General features: G+C 43.4%; 1 protein-coding gene across 1 annotated transcript; it reads left to right on the plus strand.

Annotated features, from left to right (window-relative positions):
- The first annotated feature begins 1,443 nt into the window (after window positions 1-1,443).
- On the plus strand, window positions 1,444-20,302 carry LOC138793774 (galectin-9-like). Its single transcript, XM_069972464.1, has 10 exons — window positions 1,444-1,567; window positions 5,805-5,893; window positions 6,310-6,511; window positions 9,530-9,649; window positions 9,725-9,769; window positions 11,329-11,406; window positions 12,761-12,802; window positions 13,934-14,025; window positions 15,234-15,396; window positions 19,991-20,302. The coding sequence occupies exons 1-10, from the start codon at window positions 1,541-1,543 to the stop codon at window positions 20,135-20,137; spliced, it is 1,005 nt and encodes a 334-aa protein (XP_069828565.1). The 5' UTR covers window positions 1,444-1,540; the 3' UTR covers window positions 20,138-20,302.
- The last annotated feature ends 263 nt before the right edge of the window (window positions 20,303-20,565 follow it).

A 20,565-nucleotide genomic window follows, 5' to 3' on the forward strand; every position in this document is an offset into this window, starting at 1 on the left:
CGCTGCGAGTTTGTTACATGTGAACGTACCCTAAGGTTATAGCCACACAGGGTAATGTGCTGAGATTTTTCCACAATAGAGCAGATATTCCATTCACAGCTGTTACGCAGAAATGCTGCAGATTTATTGAACATTTATTGGGGATGTCAAAATCCACAACAAATCTGCAGTTTTAGCTGTGGATTTTGGTGCATTTTGCTATGGAAATTCTGCAAAATGCAGTGAAATCCATAACTGTAATGTACCTGGGAAACACTGTGGGGAACATTTGTCAAGATTGGTATACTCGTCGTACGCCAGTCTTAAACAAAGCCCCACTCCCTTTCCGTGGCCAGACACCTTATAGTACAGCCGGCCCTCTGGTGAGCAGGGGATACGGCTGGCTTATGCCGGGGAAAAGGTAAGAATCTGCACCTTCTCCCTAACGAATGCCAAGGGTGCAATGATAATAAATCTCCCAGTGTGTTTCTGTTATGGAAACAACCTCTAATTTAGTCTTGGTGCCTATGTCAGAATAAGCAGTAAGTACACATGCTGGAACAATAGAGGGTCATTGCTAAAGGATGAAAGCTTATAAGTGTCCAAAATGTCTGAGTACCAAACAGCTAGCACAACATGGTCAGGCAGGTAACATTTTTCTGGCATTTACCAAACCAAGCCTTATCCATCAGACTGCCAGATATAGAAGTTTCCATCGCTCGGAGTCCAGTGGCAGCATGATTTACACCACCTCACCTGACGTTTGGCACTGTGCTTGGTTATGTAAGGCTTGCATGCAGCTGCTCGGCCATGGAAACCTATGTCATGTACCAGCTGCTGTGGTTCCTTAACAGCTCTACTTTTCAGTATTACCACTCACAGTTCAAGAGGAAAAAAGTGAAGCAACTTGTGGCAGTGATGGCATCCTATTGCAATACAACCCCGGAATTCAGTGAGCTCTTTAGAATGGCCAATGCATTACAAATGTACAACTGCATTGGTAGATGCTATACACCGGTGGTCAGGGCCAGCCTTAGGGGCCGGTGACTTGTGCAACGGAACAGGGCGCATCACCCCATCAATCAAAAGGGGGCGCCAGCAACCTGCCAACCCTGGGTAAGAGCCTGGCTACTGCCCTGACCCCAACAGCAAATTCTGCACAGGGTGACACATTCCCTGTGGTAACAGGATAATACAACACCTGGATTGATTAGGAGATGGGGCCCAATCCTTTTCTCCTGTGTTCTTGTCTGCCATTTGAAGACTTCTTGGCCATTCTGTTGCCCTGTCTAACATTTGAACACCAGGCCCTCGCCCTGCCAGCTAACATACAGAGGAATCTGATTCATTGACCCCAAACACAACGTGACTCCCAGTAGAGCCAGCAGGAGGTCACAGCCCAGTGACTGGAATACGGGTCTCATGACAAGTGAAGGCAACTTCCTGCTCTGCCCACTAGGCGGAGCTGTGGGCGGTGTTCTGTCGGAGCCCGTTAATAAGTAGCGTTCTCCTCATCTTCTTGCTTGCAGCATCTCTGTATACGTCCGCTGTACGGGCCGCTATGTCTTACGGACCCTTCTACAATCCGGTAAGTATAGCCAGACATGATACTGATAGGGAGATAGGGAGGGGAGCGGCTGCTGCGGGGACCTAGGACGGGGTTATGTCCATTACAGCCCGTTATATATGTATCTAGCTGGAGCCGCCTGATGTGTGTACAGGACATAGCGGTGTATATACTGTATACAGTGCTGTATGCGGTGCTGGGGACGGGGGGCGCATCTGGTTAGGGTCACGTGAGCTGTGCACTCCTTCCTCTTGCAGCTCAGTGAGTGTTACAGGGTCCTTTCCTGTTTTCCTGTTCTCAGCACAAGTGCAAACGTGTGTGTGTGTGTGTGTGTGTGTGTGTGTGTATATATATATATATAGAACAAGCCAAGGGAAGTGCACAGCTAAGTGCTTCTCCGCAGATTCTCCGCCATTTTCATCTTGTGGAGTGGGACAGACTCCATAGACTTATAATGGAACTTGTCTCCTGCAGTGAGCTGGAAATCTCAGGAAGCCAGAGAGAGAAGCACTCAGCCCTGCACTTCTCTCTGGTCATCTTAGAGATCAGTGTTGGTTTGAGCACCCAGACCCGACCATTTAAAACGTTTGACATGGTTCTGCAACACAAACAGTTTTTTCTAATGACGGGGACATTAGGAGATTCAAGGTAGAGGGCCTACTTATTGGATGGTTGAGAATATGACTCCCCCTTCAATCAGGTGATCAGTGGGAGTGATGGCAGACGGACCGCATCAGTCTGATACTGGTGGCCTATCCTGAGGTTACACATCACTAGGTTACAGATACTCTAAGCCCCAACAGTTAGGAACGGGTCTGCAAGTTTAAAAGTTGTTTTTTAGGACAATAACTGCATCACCTGCCGAATGGACCCCAGGACAGATCTTGGATTAAAAGCAGCTATCCGAAGGTACAAGCGGTTTGGGGGGGTCAGATTTTGGGTACAGAGTCGCTTTAAGCTCTGACAACTACCACCTCCCCTTCAAGGATTACAGAGATGTTCCTGATATTACAGCTGGGTTCCATACCCTTGAAAGGCCATCAGTATCAAAGTCTTGGAAACCATTAGGCTGATTTTAGAAAGACACTGTATTAGTTACTCACTGGTATACGGCGCTGTCCTGTATAATGCTGCATTTACACGGAACAATTATCGTGCGAATTCGAACGATTATCGTACGTGTAAACGCTGCGAACGATCAAACGACCAACGACAAATCGTTCATTTTGATCTTACAACATGTTCTAAAATCGTTGTTCATCAGTCGCAAAAAATTTGCAGATCGTTCCGTGTAAACAGTCGTTCACCGATTTAACAAATGTTTGAGATAGGCTTAAACGATCGCAAAACGAATTTCCGTATGATATATCGTACCGTCTAAACGCTGATCGCTATGAAAAAAAAATTGTTACTCCGACATTGTTAATCGAACGATTGGGCCAATTATCATTCCGTGTAAACGCAGCATTAGAACACTCAGTTACGCAGCCCTGTGTGCCGTGGAATAAAGCTCTCATCCATAGATGGCGGCTGATGGAGGGACATGTGACTATACTATGTCACCCTGCCTTCTTCTATGCACCTGTGCCTGTATCCTGAGCTCAGTGTACTGCAATGGAGGAGGCCGAGTGACATGTAAGTTACATGCCCCTTCATCAGCCACCATCTATGGACTGGAGCTCTGTACAATGTCACAGATAAGGGGAGCAGGGGGGATGGAGCTGCATAATGGAGCATTTCTGTGCAGAAGAGGCACTGTATATCACTAATACAGTGTTCTTTCTAAAATCCAGTTAAAGGTGGCCGACCCCTTTAAAGGAAACCTGTATCCCCCCGTGCTGTGGTGACAGGCTCCCGAGCCCCCTATACTTACTTCATTGCGCCGTGTCCCGCTTCCTGAGCCGGTCGGGTGACTGAGATTTCAGCGCCCGAAGCCCGGAGCGCGCTCACAGAAGAGTCCGATGCCCATAGAGAATGACGGAGCATCGGACTCACCATTCATTCTCTATGAGCATCAGACTCTTCTGTGAGCGCACGCGCCGGGCTTCGGGCGCTGAAATCTCAGTCACCCGACCGGCTCAGGAAGCGGGACCCGGCGCAATGACGTAAGTATAGGGGACTCTAACGGGGGGTCGGGAGCCTGTCACCCCGGCACAGGGGGTGACAGGTCCTCTTTAAGTCATAAGTTGTACTGGGAGGGGGGCATGACGTATACTTCCAATATATACTACTACTGTATAGGCAGAACATGACACATATAGTAACTTAGGGGGAGATTTATTAAGTCTGGCGTTTTTTGCGCCGGACTTAAAAATGCCCCCGCAGCTCCGGCCTCCGCCTCTACATAAATCCCGTGCTCGCCGGTGCGCACAGCCGGAAACCTACGCCAGCTGAGGACTGGAGTAGGTTTTCGGCGTAACTTTAACAGAAAAAGATAATGAACCGCCCCCGTTCCGTCCCCTCCCCACCCCCCTGGCGTACCCGGTGGAAAGCGCCGTTTTGCGACTATTTTATTCGCAAAATGGCCGTTTTGCGAATAAAATCGGCACTTTCCGCCGAAAATCAAAGATACGCCAAATGATACATGTCCCCCATAGTTTGTAAGGCTGAAAAAAGACATGCATCCATCCAGGTTAGCCTATTACTCTATAGTGTTGATCCAGAGGAAGGCAAAAAAAAAACCTTTGAGGTAGAAGCCAATTTTTCTCATTTTATGTTACAAAAAAACTCTTCCTAACTCCAAATCAGACAATCAGAATAAATTATATTATTTATATAAAAAATAATATTATTGCATTCCAGAATATGTCTAGGAACGTTTTGAACTCTTCTATGGAGTTCCTGAGTCTCCCTGCTATTACAGTATACAATGCCTTTCTGTGTCTAGAAATAATAATAATAATAATAGTGTAGAAATAATAAATAATTGTGTAGAAATAATAAATGTGTAGAAATAATAAATAATTGTGTAGAAATAGTAGTGTAGAAATAATAAATAATAGTGTAGAAATAATAATAGTGTAGAAATAATAAATGTGTAGAAATAATAATAAAAAATAGGGGGACAGAATAATAAGTATATAAGGCATAGACCCTTATTTTCAATATCATGTGACCCAAATTTATCTGGAACCAATCAACATCATCACAGTAAAGTCTGGTACTATGCTAGAGTATGGTTTTTGCACAAGGCATAAAATATTTAAGCAACATTTATCAAGGCATTTGTTCTGTTTTTGAACAGTTTGCGACGTCTGCGCCTTTTTAAAAATATTTTTGTTCACTCGGTGGGGGCTTGGTTTCATGTTAGCTACTTTTTAACATGTGCAATTTTTTATTTTTTATTTTAAAAAAAATGCACAGCACTATTCCCCCCCCTACCCTTGCGTAGTTTTTTTTAGCCAAAAAAATTGCACGAAGAAATGTGAAAGATTCATCAAGGCCTGTGGATGTAATGATACATTTTGAAGATGGTCTGTGAATTTTTGCACAGCACGGGAAAATATTGCACTGATGATAAATGTGTAAAGGATAACTCTGACAGGTTTCTGTTCACAACATGCTTGCACTGGCGTATACACTGTGCACACAATTTATACAGTGTTTGGCTATGTTCACACTGCGTAAAAGTACGGCTGTTGTTGCCATCGGCAACAACTGCTGTACTTTGTATGGTGTGGAACACTGCCTCATACGCTCTGGCCGGGATCCCATACGGCGCCGCAAATAACTGACATGTCAGTTTTCTGCGGCTGCAATTTAGTAAATTGCGGCCGTAGAAAGACCTGTCAGTTCACACAATGAACAAGTTCACACAATGGAGCCACTCGCTTCATTGTGTGCTATGGGGAGTTCTGATGTGGGCGCGCGCTGATGCGCCCGCATCAGAACACTGCGGGCGGAAAGATTATCCGGCAGGTACTGCACACGGAACAGCCCGTCTCTCACGTATTGTGAACATAGCCAAAGCGTGTATTACTGTTACATTCATCTTGGTCCTAATGTAACAGCTTTTCTCTTGGGCAGCTTTGTTACTTGTACTGACCAGTGTTTGGCAAGTACTGAATATTACTACATTTCTTTAGAAAAATAAAGTTGATCTCTATACTTTTTTACAGAAATGTAACCAAAATAATTTACCATACCTGTACATACTTAGAACTTAGGGCAACAGTTTATTAGACACTTTGCTTCCTAAAAGCTGAATGTATGTAATAGTAACTGGATATCCTTTATAATTGTGCTCTTTCCTTTCCAGCCTGTCCCATTCGTCACCCAGCTTTACAATGGCGCCTACGACGGCCTCCAGGTTGTTGTCAGTGGCATGGTCCTGCAGTCAGGCGAAAGGTCTGTAATTGTTTTAATATATTTTATGAAAAATTCTAGCAGACAGACATGCAAGGATAAAAGGGAAAAAAAATTGCCCTTGTTCTTGTCGGATTGCTGTGGCCATGGCTTCTTGTTGCTGACATGGAAATGCTGGTGCCCCTGTGATATACAAGCAGCAGTGTTGCTTTGCAGGTGTATTATGTATGGCTGTAGTTATAACAGGCCCAATTATTCAGTACAATGTGGTCATTTTTCTTAGCCTGTGCATGTCAAGTTTGTTTTTTTGCTTTTTAGCATGGCCAATATTTAGCATCAGTTTTTGGAAGCTTCAAACTAAAAGAGATGGTCTTTCCACAATATTAAACATACAATGGTGGTCCTGGAACCAGTTAACATTGTAACTTGATGGACAACTATATATTTTTTTCTCTTAGGTTTGCTGTGAATTTCCAGTGTGGACAAGGTGGAAACGATGATATTGCCTTCCATTTTAACCCACGTTTTGATGGATCATATATTGTTTGCAACACAATGGAACATAAAAATTGGGGGAAGGAAGAACGCAAGCACGAATTGCCGTTTCATAGAGGACAACCTTTTGAAATCCGGATCCTGGTAACAAACCACGAATACAAGGTAGGTTCATAAGCTGTGGACTAGTGATGTCACGATACCAGAATTTTGAGTTCGATACCAATACCAACATTTTTTTTTCAATGCTCGATACCAATTCGATACTTAATAAATGATATTTAAAAAAAAAAACAAAAAAAACTCAATATTAGAAATGCCCCCCACCCCAACTGTCAGGTCAGATGGAACCAATTTATGTTCCTTTAATTTTTTAACTTTATAAATAAAGTTGACATTATTTACATTAAGGGACATTACATTAAGGGCTCTTTCACACGTCCCATAAAATTGTCCGTGGTCGCGGATCAGCAACCACGGACAATTTTACGGCCCAGTAAAGTGAATGTGGCCATTCACACGATCCGTGCCGCGACCCGCGCCGCGAAAAAATAGGACATGTCGTAGTGCGGATCGCGGCACGGATCCCCCCCACCGCCACCCAGCCGCAGAGATGACAAGAGAGCATGATGTGCTCTCCTGTCATCTCATCTACTACTCACCTACTCCCTGTGCTGACCAGCTTCATCTTCACCAGAAGTGGCCTGGACTATGATACCTTCTCCTGGCAGCTTAGTCCCGGCCACTTCCAGGGAGCGCGTGTAGCCGGTCAGTGCAGGGAGTAGGTGAGTAGTAGATGAGATGACAGGAGAGCACATCATGCTCTCCTGTCATCTCTGCGGCTGGGTGGCAGGGGGGGAATCCGTGCCGGGTCAAGGCACAGATAGTATGAAAGAGGCCTAACACTTCATCTATCAGGGAGATGATGGGGGCTGTAGTCATGTAACACACACACCAGCTGTCAGGGTGATGATGGGAGCTGTAGTCATGTAACACACCAGTTATCAGGGGGATGATGGGAGCTGTAGTCATGTAACACACCAGTTATCAGGGGGATGATGGGAGCTGTAGTCATGTAACACATACCAGCTATCAGGGGGATGATGGGAGCTGTAGTCATGTAACACACCAGTTATCAGGGGGATGATGGGAGCTGTAGTCATGTAACACACCAGTTATCAGGGGGATGATGGGAGCTGTGGTCATGTAACACACCAGTTATCAGGGGGATGATGGGAGCTGTAGTCATGTAACACATACCAGCTATCAGGGGGATGATGGGAGCTGTAGTCATGTAACACACCAGTTATCAGGGGGATGATGGGAGCTGTAGTCATGTAACACATACCAGCTATCAGGGGGATGATGGGAGCTGTAGTCATGTAACACAACAGTTATCAGGGGGATGATGGGAGCTGTAGCCATGTAACACACACACCAGCTATCAGGGGGATAATGGGAGCCGTAGTCATGTAACACACCAGTTATCAGGGGGATGATGGGAGCTGTAGTCATTTAACACACACACCAGCTATCAGGGAGATGATGGGAGCTGTAGTCATGTAACACCCACACCAGCTATCAGGGGGATGATGGGAGCTGTAGTCATGTAACACACACACACCAGCTATCAGGGGGGATGATGGGAGCTGTAGTCATGTAACACACACACACCAGCTATCAGGGGGGATGATGGGAGCTGTAGTCATGTAACACACACACACACACCAGCTATCAGGGGGGATGATGGGAGCTGTAGTCATGTAACACACACACGCACACACACACACACCAGCTATCAGGGGGGATGATGGGAGCTGTAGTCATGTAACACACACACACCAGCTATCAGGGGGGATGATGGGAGCTGTAGTCATGTAACACACACACCAGCTATCAGGGGGATGATGGGAGCTGTAGTCATGTAACACACACACAGACACACACCAGCTATCGGGGATGATGGGAGCTGTAGTCATGTAACACACACACACAGACACACACCAGCTATCGGGGATGATGGGAGCTGTATTCCTGCTGTCAGGGCATGGTGACCACTGACCCAGCAGGGTGACCTGGATTTGGGCAGCAAGGTAAACTGCAGGCTGCAGACCCCCCTCCCCCATCCCAGTGAGAGCCAGGCCAACCCCCTCTTCACCTCTCTCACATAGCTGATGTCCGCCCCGGGAGTGTCTTGCCGGCCCCGGCCTGCCGCCCCCTCATAGTCCTGTGGCCCCCACCTTACAGTGTAGTGATGTAGTGGCTGCATCTCCTCCCCGCCCTCAGCCTTCTCTTCATGAAGCGCCGGCCGCTGTCCCTCTGCAGCCGCCGACCCTGCTCTGACCCTTTCACTAAAGGGTAAATGACTGCCGGCCGCAGTCATTAGTAGCGGGGGTCTGCTACACACAGTAGCCGACCCCTGCTACATAGGGAGCAGGTAAGGAGAGGGGGATAATGTTGCTGTCAGTGTGACAGCGGCATCTATACAGTTAAATAGCCGGCACATATGATCGCTGTGTGCCGGCTATTGGAAGTTAGCGCCGCCGGGAGCGGAAAGAGTGAGGGCGGGTGGACAGAGGAGGTGACACCAGGGGGGCCACGCAGAGCACATGGCAGGCACTCAGCTCACTGCCTGCCATGTCTTCTGCTGTGTACTTTATGATAAGCCGCACTGCTGCGCGGCTTATCATAAAGTTTCGAATACCAGGAAATCCTGGTATCGAACCGAAAATATGCCCCGAAAATCGATAGTAGAATAGATTTTTCGGTGCATCGTGCATCCCTACTGTGGACTAGCCCATCCACCCACAGTTGTTTCACATCTTTTATGCTATGCACAGTAATGGCAAGAAAGCTGGTTATCAGTAGTGTGTGTGGGGGTGGAGGCAGATGGGTGGGCCGCCACGTATGAATTGATGAATTCAGGGATTGCTCCACCGCACAGTGCTTAGATCACCATGCACCTGTTAAACTGTGTTTTTAAGAAAATGAGACCGCTGTAATCACACTGTCTGTCACTACCTTATGCTGTAGCCTAAACCTGCTGACAGATCTGCTTGAAAAGATAACACGTGAACATACTGCAGCCACTGGTTTCCTACCTAGGCTTACAGATACAGCCTTGACCATTTTATGTCCTGCACTTATGCCTCTTCCTCTATCTAAAATGGTCTTCTCTTGCAGGTTTCTGTGAATAGGAATCACTTTTTGGAGTACCATCACAGAATTCCTCTGCAACGAGTCAACACTATAAGTATAAATGGATGTATTAGTCTAACAAGTGTTGAAATACAAGGTCAAGGGGTAAGTGAGATTGTAAATAAGAATGTCACCATAAAACATTATTTCTCAGTAAATAACAATTTGTTTCTTTTTTAGGGTGGACACCACCATCACCATTTCCCAAGTGATCAAATGCAAAATGTAAGGTTCACAATTAACAAAATGGTTATTGCCAGTGCACCCCAAAATATTTCAGTATACTTTCTGTATGGTTATACAAACTCCTATTTGACAGGTGTCCATGTTTCAGTGTTTTTAATTCCTGGTGTGGCGGCCCAGGGGAGGGGTTATGGTTTTAACTACAGGCTGGCTGGGATGAGTGCTTCGCAGCCAAAGATGTCAATGTCACTTCATGGCAGTGAGGGCATTCACAGGGCAGTGGCTCTCCTACACTTCCCCTTTGAGAGCCAGTACAAATGCTAGAGGGTCTGCACTGAGGTGTTGATGGCATGGACTTGTCCCCTAGGGTAGACCCAATACTGGGTCTGGCCAGTGGTAGATGGTGGAATTGCCCCAGAATGATGTTTGTGTGATGTAAACCTGACACAGACTAGGAGGAAGGTGGTGCAAAGGACCTTTTACTAAGAATCTTGAAACACTTTAAGCAGGTTACAACCCAGTCCTTTTAAGCTTTCAATCCAGTTGGCGTTGAATAGGTTACCTGTGTGGGTGTCAGTTGCAGTACGTTGATGAGTTTGGTTAAAATTTCATCAAGTACGCTGCTACTGTAGATTACAATGGGTTAGGGACTTGCCAATTCAGTATACCAAGTCCAGTATGTAAGGGACAAATCACACCATAACCACTGCCATTGCCACCATGTTAGTAACCTAAATCCTATACTATACCTCACTAAACAGTGACCCTATATTGGTATGTATCAGTTTAGCCCTGGCTCTGCACACTGTACAACTGATGACTCTTAACATATCAGGTGACTAAAGGGGGTGTCTTCTCTGGTTGGAGTTGGTCCCTTTTTTTTCCTTTTCCTTCTGGCCCAGGCCATGGCTATTTTCTGCAAAATCTTCCAGAGAAACATTTTAGTTTCCTTAAACCAGCACATATTGTGTTAGGCCCCTCTGTGCCACCATATAGTATTTAGGTCTCCTCTATGTCCCCATATAGTGGTTAGGCCCCTCTATGCTCATTAGGTCTCCTATATTTTATATATATATAGGAGCAGTCCAATTAGGTATGTTGTACCTCCATGTAGGCAGTTCCCTCCAGTAGGTAGTATCCTTCGTGTAAGCATTCCCCCTCAATAGTGTAAACAAAACACCCATTATCGCTGTACATTTCATCATAGTTTCCTCTTCCTGTCCACTCTGCAAGCACTCGATTGGTATTGCTTAAGTGTCAGTGCACAGGGGAAGAAAGCAGTCTCTTCTTCAGGAATAATGCTGCTTGTGGCCACAACAGTGATTGGCAGGACTAGAAACCAATGGCTGACACTTAACTGTAAGCACTCATTAGCTAAACACAACACCCAGCATCCGAGTGGGCTACCCCCAGGGTTTAATGCCTCATAATGGGAAGAAAAAGCACTATTCTTATACTAGGAAAAGAACACATCCAAACATTTAGTTGTAGTTGCCAACAAAATGCTGTCTTTAGTTTAGTTTTACACATTTTTTGCCTGTTTTTATTTTGCTCAGTGACTTAACAATGGCTTGGGAAATGTAACTTTTCTTTCCTTTTAGCCAGCATATCCACCTCAGCCAGGATTTCCAGGACAGCCAGGATACTCCCCTCAGTTTCCGCAAGGTGCTGGATGCAATGTAAGCTCTTAGTAGACAACCATTTGTTAACTCTAAAACTAACTGGCCTTGTGCACCAAACCACCTCATTTGCATAGGGAATAAACTACAAATTTTACAAAAATGGCACTGAGGATTAAGGTAAGGAAAACTATCTTCATCCTCAGCACCCTGTGCGCTATAGGGACATAACGGCAGGTTAAATGCATCTGTAATTTTGAGTCACAAAATTTTCCTTTAGTCCAAAGCAGCAGCATCAATGCGGAAGATCAGGTGTACTTTATAACAATTTTTTGGTGGGAAATATATATGGGCTGTCTCTCTCCTTTGGACTAAAGTTAAGAGAAATTATGTTGAGTCAATATTACACTTCCCTTAGTGTCCAAAGCAGCACTAATGGGGAGTTAGCACTCTACTGAAAGCTGGTTATCTGGATTCTCCGATATCCATCCTGTAGTACTTCACAAATATGGGAGACAAAAACCAAAGAGCAGTACCACAAGTCTGGTCAGAAGGGATACCTTATTTTTCCATCTAAGAAATAGACACTCCTGTGAATGAATTACCTATTCTTGGTTGTGGTGCTTGTAACCCAGTTTGCGTAGAGCAGATAGAAATTGACACCCTTAACCAGGTGAATAAAGCAGCTTAGATACGTTAAGAACTTTGTTAGAAAAAAATGTTCTGACTTTCTTATCTCTTTGGTGCACTCCACATCAGTGTTTAGGGCTCTGACTAAATTCATAGGGTATAGTCTCTTAGGCTCTTTAGTAGAGAGATCATGAAAGAAATCTCATGGATTCAGTCTCGTGGTTAATGTTATTGAAGGAGAGCACCTTGCGAGTGAATGGGATTAAAATTCTCGTAAGTAGGTAAGATAAATGGCTGCTAAAGCCTGGGCCTCACTAATGCACTTGGCAAAAGTTTATGGAAAGTAGTCCTTGAATGATAATTGTTTTACCTCAGAATAAGCTTAATGAGACTTTACAGAGTTGGCCTAGCAAGGGTCCCATTTAGGAACTGGAGTAAATCATAAAAAATCTGCCTTTAGGGTACAAACCCACTTGACGTATTTTCTGCGTGAATCAGTCTTAAAAATAAGCAGGCAAAACGCAGGTTGGCTTTATATGATTGTTCTGCGTTAAAATACGCAATTGCGTATTTTTGAAGCGTGAAGCTTGTTGTTAGCAAAGCATCAGTTGTTAAAATACGCAATTGCGTATTTTTGAAGCGTGAAGCTACATGCGTTTTTCGCACAGGTTGTTAACAACTGATGCTTTGCTAACAACAAGCTTCACGCTTCAAAAATACGCGATTGTACCCTAAGTCTCGTTGGCTCCTGCAAAAAAACTTTACAAATGTGTTTTCTTTACAGCAACCTCCATTTAACCCTGGCCAGTTCCCAACAGCAAATTATGTAAGTATACAATGTAGGGCTATGTTCAGACTACGCATGAGAATGGCAGTGTGTGCACTGACAGGGTGTTCTGCATCCGGGTCACAGAACGGCCGGTCTCTGAAAAGATCATCCCGGCCAGTACTGCAGTAAAGGCCGGATGATCTTTAGGGCCGCTAAGTTCTGATGCGGGTGCATCCATGCGCATCCGCATCAGAACTCCCCATTGCACACAATGGATTGAGCGGCGCCGCTCGCTCCACTGTGTGTGCTCTGACAGGGTTTTCTGCGGCCGCTATTCAATGAAATCTATGTGTATACATTCTGGCCGGGATTCCCTCAGAAGGAAGCATTACGTAAGTTCCATGGAAATCATGGTCGTTGTAACAACAGCTGTGATTCCCACTGAACCTACGTTGTGTGAACATAGCCTAGCGCTGTAGCCATTCCTAGCCTGATCAGTTTTAGTAAATCTGAAAACTTTATATGAATATTTGTTTTATTTACTGTGACTAGAGTCTACCACCTACTGTTTATTTTGCCTGCAGTATTACGGAACAAGGAACTTTCTACTTGGTCTAGATCTCTTGGCCTGCTTTGCAAATCTCTTTTTTTTTTTTTAAACTCCGTAGGGTTTTATCACCTTTATCTATCACCACTAGTACTTTCAAATATATGTTAATTTAAGGGCTTTTTCCCATGTTCTGTACACACTTCATATATATTATACGGATGGTGTGCTGCAGAGCAGATTATTGGAACTCTTGGCATCACGCATAATTATGTTGCCAAGAGCTCTGAAACTATTTAAATCTTCACTGTACTGATACAGCAGCATGGCTGAAAAAACATTGAGGCCAACTCACCACTTTGATTGACAATGGACACAAGTCCACATCCCAGTTAGGTGCAGTATGTACAAGAAGACTCATTATGAACTCTGTGATCCATTAGAAGCAGTATATCCATGTTTTTTGAGACTTCTAAAATAAACACCTTGTTATTACTGTAAATTCGCTCATCCCTAGTTATCTCCATCTCCCAATGTTTGAGCTTTTCTCAGTACCATTTTATAATAAATTTCTGTTAGAATTAAATACGGAGACTTTGAAGGACATCCTAAGCTTACTACCTACTTTACTTTCTGTGCAGGCAATCCCATACCAGACTAACATCTATGGAGGCCTGTTTCCATCTAAGGTGATTGTCATCAGGGGAGCTGTTGCTGCACACCACCCAAAAAGGTATTCATTTTGTGTTACTCATATAGAACTGGTAGGATTCTAAAGTGATGTCACTCACATCTGTTACAGTAGAACCCATAAATAAATTTCCACGTTAATCCACATATTGATGCAGATTTAATATAAATCCTTTCAATGTGTTGTTGGAGTCTGGAAAGAAACTGGAGAACCTAGAGGAAACCCACGCAAACATGTGGGAACATACAAATTCATTAGTAGATTGGTTTACTTTGTTAAACAGCCCATAAAAATATATATTTTTTCAATATAAGCATTGCTTTTAAGAGTCATTGTCATTAAAATAATTTTTGTCATGTCATCAGCAGTGAGACCCTCTGCGATCAGGAGTAGAGATGAGCGAACCTGCCGAGGTTCAGGTTCGTTTGAACCTCAACTCTCGGCGTCTGATTCCCGCTGTCTGCAGTCTCCGTGAAGAAGGTGGATACAGCCGGAGGACCGCCTGGAAAACTGGGATACAGCCATAGCCATAGGCTGTGTCTAAGTTTTCCAGGCGGTCCTCCGGCTGTATCCACCCTCTTCACGGAGTGGGCAGACAGCGGGAATCAGACGCCGAGAGTTCAGGTTCGCTCATCTCTAATCAGGAGATATAGCTGGGGAGAGAGCGCAGTGGCTGTGTGATCCACTGCCCGGCTGCTTACTAATGCCGACACTTTAGCCTCATTATAGTCTAGTATATAGTATCAGAGAGTGCACTGCCATATAACTGTGACCAGGGATTGGCTATGCTGGCAGGAGAACAAGAAGTGCAGTTCCCTGAGACACTTTTTTTCAATCCAAAAAGCCACAAATGTGTGAAGTTGTGTACTGATATATTAGAGATGAGCGAATCTACAGTGGAAATAAAGCAAAGCATTTCTTTCCTATCTGTATTCCGCTCATCAGGCTGCAGGCTTTATAGTTTTGCTCTGCTCCGTGCCGCTCCTCTTTTCCCAGCACCCGGGGAGGAGCGGCACTGAGCAGGGCAGACTTCAAAGCCCGCAGCCTGATGAGCGGAATACAGATAGGAACGAAACATAGATTCGCTCTATATATATCTATATTTATGTGTATGTATACATAACTTCTATAGAACTAAATAATCCTTAGCCCTTTAGTAAACTCCTGACTTTTCATTGTGGTTCCTGCAGGCAGCAATATTCTGTATGGCGGTAATTGTATTCACATACTTTTTGAAAACCTATCCACAGATTCCACGTCAACCTGAGGTTTGGTGGGGGAATTGCCTTCCATTTCAATCCAAGGTTTGATGAACAAACAATAGTCCGAAACAGTTGTCTAAATGACAGCTGGGGAAGCGAGGAGCGGCAGTTGAATTGTGGAATGTGTTTTGCACCTGGGCAGAACTTTGTGGTAAGTTGTAGTTACTTGTGAAAAACTATCTAAAGGGCCATATTATCCATAAGGCTGATGCCATCATACGTAGTGGTGCCCAATATTGTATTTTTTTTCTGAGGCTCTGGGAGTACCACTCTCTTAGTACTGTATAGAAACCCATTCATTTGTTGAGAGAATTTGTTAACATGTTTGATCATAGTTCTTGTGATTAATCAGTTTATTGTAAGGGTAAATTCATACATCCTTATTAATCAGTTTATTGTAAGGGTAAATTCATACATCCTTAATCTGCCATGTAATCATTAAAATAAAAACACCCCACACCTTTTTGTTTTGACCATTTTATTAAAATAAAATCAATATAGTCCACCTAATTTAATGAGTATCTGAAAAAAAAAAGGAAAAATAACTTCAAGTCAAAGTCTCTTCTGTAGTTCACAAGTGCAGCTTGGAAAAGCGCAAATTACATAAACACACTGTGGGAATGGGAGAGATAACTGATGGCTGAATGATCGTTTCTGCCGTCAGTTATTGATGAGGACCTTAAATGAGCACTGTCGTTATAGCTTTAAAAAAGAGTAAAGCATGTAAATCTCTTCCTATAAAGATATATATTAATCTACTCACCTGCTTCTGTTCTATAACATGATGCTTGTAACCTTTTCATGGTGACAGGTTCCCTTTAATAAAGTTATATAACTTTGTAATATAACTTCTAGAGATGAGCGAACCTGGAGCATGCTCGAGTCGATCCGAACCCGATCGTTCGGCATTTGATTAGCGGTGGCTGCTGAAGTTGGATAAAGCCCTAAGGCTATGTGGAAAACATGGATATAGTCATTAGCTGTATCCATGTTTTCCAGACAACCTTAGAGCTTTATCCAAGTTTCCACCTTTTTAGACATTTTACCCAAGTGCACTTCTGCAAGAGTATTACTGACATGAAACTATGGAATTCATAATTTTCTCTAATCTCTCTCTTTCTGTAATCTGAGAACATGGCTATGTGTAAACGTGCTGTATAAGGCTTCAATCACACCATGATTTTAAACGGCCGTTATATGATACTCAATTTTGAGTATCAAATAACGGCCGTTGTTTAACATACTTTGGTAGCCGTCATTACAATGATGGCCGAATGTACATTATTCTAGTTGAGGTTAATGATGAACGGCCGAGAAATAAAGACACAAACATTAATTTGATGACCGCTGCAAACAGTGGCTGTTATTTTATACATTGTGTGAGCTAACAGCCATTGTTTCCATATACTTCAGTAGAAATCATTAAAGACTAAAAACAACGGGTGTTATTTTAAATTAAAATGGCGGACATTATTTTACATGTGTGAACATGGCCTAAGGCTGGGTTCACACGCTGTAACTGTGCGGCTGTATTTTTTATGCGGCTGTAAATGTGCGGGTGAAACTCCGGCCGTGGGAAAAAATAGACATGCGGCTCAAAACATACGGTCATTTACTTGGAAATCTGGTTCAACTAAAAATAACAAATAAAATGTTAAGAAAGTGATGGAAACACCTCTGGATTCATCTGGGAAAGCAGGGAACACAGTTTACATGAATCGCTATTACCGGGGTTTGCGATCCTCTGCACTATAGCCGATGTGTCTCATGGTTAATATATTGAATTAATAAAACACATTTTCTGTCTAATAAAGTCCCTTTCATTGTTCAATAATTAAATGTAAACGATTCCATCATTTTGCAATTAAATATACTGTTAAAATAAATATATATATAAATAAATGTATATTTATATATATATTTATTTTTTGACAGTATATTTAATTGCACAATGATGGATTCGTTAGAATTAAATTATTGACCAACGAAACTGAATTTATTTAAACGAAAATGTGTTTTCTTAATTAAATATTAATTAGTACAGGAAGCTCCATAAGCCGGTAATTCATATGCCGGCAATAGAGCATTCTGTACTAATCATCACTTAACTTTAATGAAAACATCAAATGTTTCTTCTAATTATGTTATGACAATAGCATTATTAGAAGAAACATTTAGAATTATATGTGCGCTCAGCTGATTGGCTGATCGGCTGAGCGCACATATAATAAGCCGGTCCGCAGCACAGTGACTTCATTGTGCTGCGGACCAGCGAAGAGACAACATCGGGGTGAGTATAGAGCTCTCCCCACCCCCTCCCCAGCACTGCACCCCTCCCAGCAAGGAAGGGGGGTCACTTAACCCCTTCCTTGCTGGGATGGGTGCAGTCTGACATCAGTCTGGCCCCCAGGGGGTTAAGGGGGATGCAATACATCCTCCCTTAACCCCTTGGGGGTCAGACTGTAAGCAGCGATCTGTAAAGATGCTGCATACTGTAAGGTGCACAACACCGCTCACAATGATGGGTGTTGTGCTCCTGTTTGTGTGTTTTTTGTGTGTTTGTCCCTTTTTGTTTTTCAGATATCGGTATCCTGGGGATTACGTCGGATTCCGTGGACTATGACTATGTCAATGACCAGCGTTTTTTTAATGTTTTTTTTAATAAAATGGTCAATGAGGGGTGTGGGGGTGTTTTTATTTGAATAAAAAAATTTGTAAACTTGTGTCTTGTCTTTATTTCTTTACTTTATAGACTTAGTAGTGGAAGCCGTCTAATAGACGGAATCCATTACTAAGTCGGGGCCTAGTGTTAGCCGGTATAAAATGGCTAACACTAACCCCCTATTATTACCCCAGTACCCAATGCCACCAGGGGTACTGGGAAGAGCCGGGTGCCAGTGGTCCCGGAGCGTCAAAATTGGCGCTCCTGGACCGGGCAGCAGCAGGCTGGTAAGATTTAGGCTGGGGAGGGCCTAAACCAATGGCTCTTCCCACCCTGGTGTTACCAGGCTGCTGTCGTTTGGTTTTTAACCCGGCTGGTTATAAAAATAGGGGGGACCCCATGCGTTTTTTTTTAATTATTTATTTATTTAAAAAAAAACCCGCATAGGGTCCCCCCTATTTTTATAACCAGCCGGGTTAAAAACCAAGCGACAGCAGCCTGGTAACACCAGGGTGGGAAGAGCCATTGGTTTAGGCCCTCCCCAGCCTAAATCTTACCAGCCTGCTGCCGCCCGGTCCAGGAGCGCCAATTTTGACGCTCCGGGACCACTGGCACCCGGCTCTTCCCAGTACCCCTGGTGGCATTGGGTACTGGGGTAATAATGGGGGGTTAGTGTTAGCCATTTTATACCGGCTAACACTAGGCCCCGACTTAGTAATGGATTCCGTCTATTAGACGGCTTCCACTACTAAGTCTATAAAGTAAAGAAATAAAGACAAGACACAAGTTTACAAATTTTTTTATTCAAATAAAAACACCCCCACACCCCTCATTGACCATTTTATTAAAAAAAACATTAAAAAAACGCTGGTCATCGACGTAGTCCACGGAATCCGACGTAATCCCCAGGATACCGATATGTGAAAAACAAAAAGGGAGAAACACACAAAAACACACAAACAGGAGCACAACACCCATCATTGTGAGCGGTGTTGTGCTCCTTACAGTATGCAGCATCTTTACAGATCGCTGCTTACAGTCTGGCCCCCAAGGGGTTAAGGGAGGATGTATTGCATCCCCCTTAACCCCCTGGGGGCCAGACTGATGTCAGACTGCACCCATCCCAGCAAGGAAGGGGTTAAGTGACCCCCCTTCCTTGCTGGGAGGGGTGCAGTGCCGGGGAGGGGGTGGGGAGAGCTCTATACTCACCCCGATGCGTCCTCTTCGCTGGTCCGCAGCACAATGAAGTCACTGTACTGCGGACCGGCTTATTATATGTGCGCTCAGCCGAACAGCCAATCAGCTGAGCGCACATATAATTCTAAATGTTTCTTCTAATAATGCTATTGTCATAACATAATTAGAAGAAACATTTGATGTTTTCATTAAAGTAAAGTGATGATTAGTACAGAATGCTCTATTGCCGGCATATGAATTAACGGCTTATAGAGCTTCCTGTACTAATTAATATTTAATTAAAAAAACACATTTTCGTTGAAATAAATACAGTTTCGTTGGTCAATAATTTATTTCTAACGAATCCATCATTGTGCAATTCAATATACTGTCAAAAAATAAATATATAGATAAATATACATTTATTTATATATCAATTTTTTTTAACAGTATATTTAATTGCAAAATGATGGATTCGTTAGAAATAAATTATTGATCAACGAAAGTGTCTTGATTACAAAGAAAATGTGTTTGATTAATTTAATATATTAACTATTAGAGGCATCGGCATTCGGCATCATTGCCGGCTATTTTTGAAGTACTCCGTACGGACCGCCTGTCAATCCACGGCCGCATATTCAGCCGCAAACAATGGTCTTGTTCATTTTTTACGGGTCCGTTTACGATAGGGCCGTAGATTCATACATAGTGTGCACTGTGCAGCCGCATATCCTATACTTCCCAGCATACACACGAACCACCAAAAATACCGCCGCACAATTACAGCCGCAAATACAGCCGCACTCTTACAACGTGTGAACCTGGCCTAATACTGTAAGATGGGCTGTACTGAATTTAAAGATATGTTAAACTAAATACCTGACATATCCATTTTTTTTTTTTACAGATTGAGATAGTTTGTGAGCACCATCATTTTAGAGTGAACGTGAACGGAAACCATGTGTGTAACTATAATCACCGTGTGCCACATCTCCAACAAATAGACACCCTGCAAGTTGACGGCGATGTTGTTCTGCAACATGTTCAGATATAGATTTAGCCTATCCTCGTGTTACTGCAATTACAGCTTTTCTAATTGGTTAAAGCTTTACTACATTTAAATATTTAGTATACCTTATGTAATAAACTAAATCCTTATGTATAGGATATAATGGTTTTATGTAAAATTTTCTATGCATAATTAAAAGATAAATCCATTTTATAACATACAAACCAATTTGAATAAAATTGCTAACTTTTGGCTAACATGTGTTTTGCCTTTTTATTAATCTAAAATTCTTTTTTTTTTTGTGTGATACTAAAACCTACAGCTTCCAGCAATCTCGTTCTAGCTTTCCCAGAGTAGCTGCTGTTGCATCTAGGGACAGGCTTGAATACAAAGTGAGACTAAGGCCAACCACCCCCAAACAATGTTACCTGTGACCTGCAAACCACCTTACTTGTGATTTCTGACATGTTGAC

This window comes from Dendropsophus ebraccatus, chromosome 5 (assembly GCF_027789765.1).
Source record: "Dendropsophus ebraccatus isolate aDenEbr1 chromosome 5, aDenEbr1.pat, whole genome shotgun sequence".
Taxonomy (NCBI): Eukaryota; Metazoa; Chordata; class Amphibia; order Anura; family Hylidae; genus Dendropsophus; species Dendropsophus ebraccatus.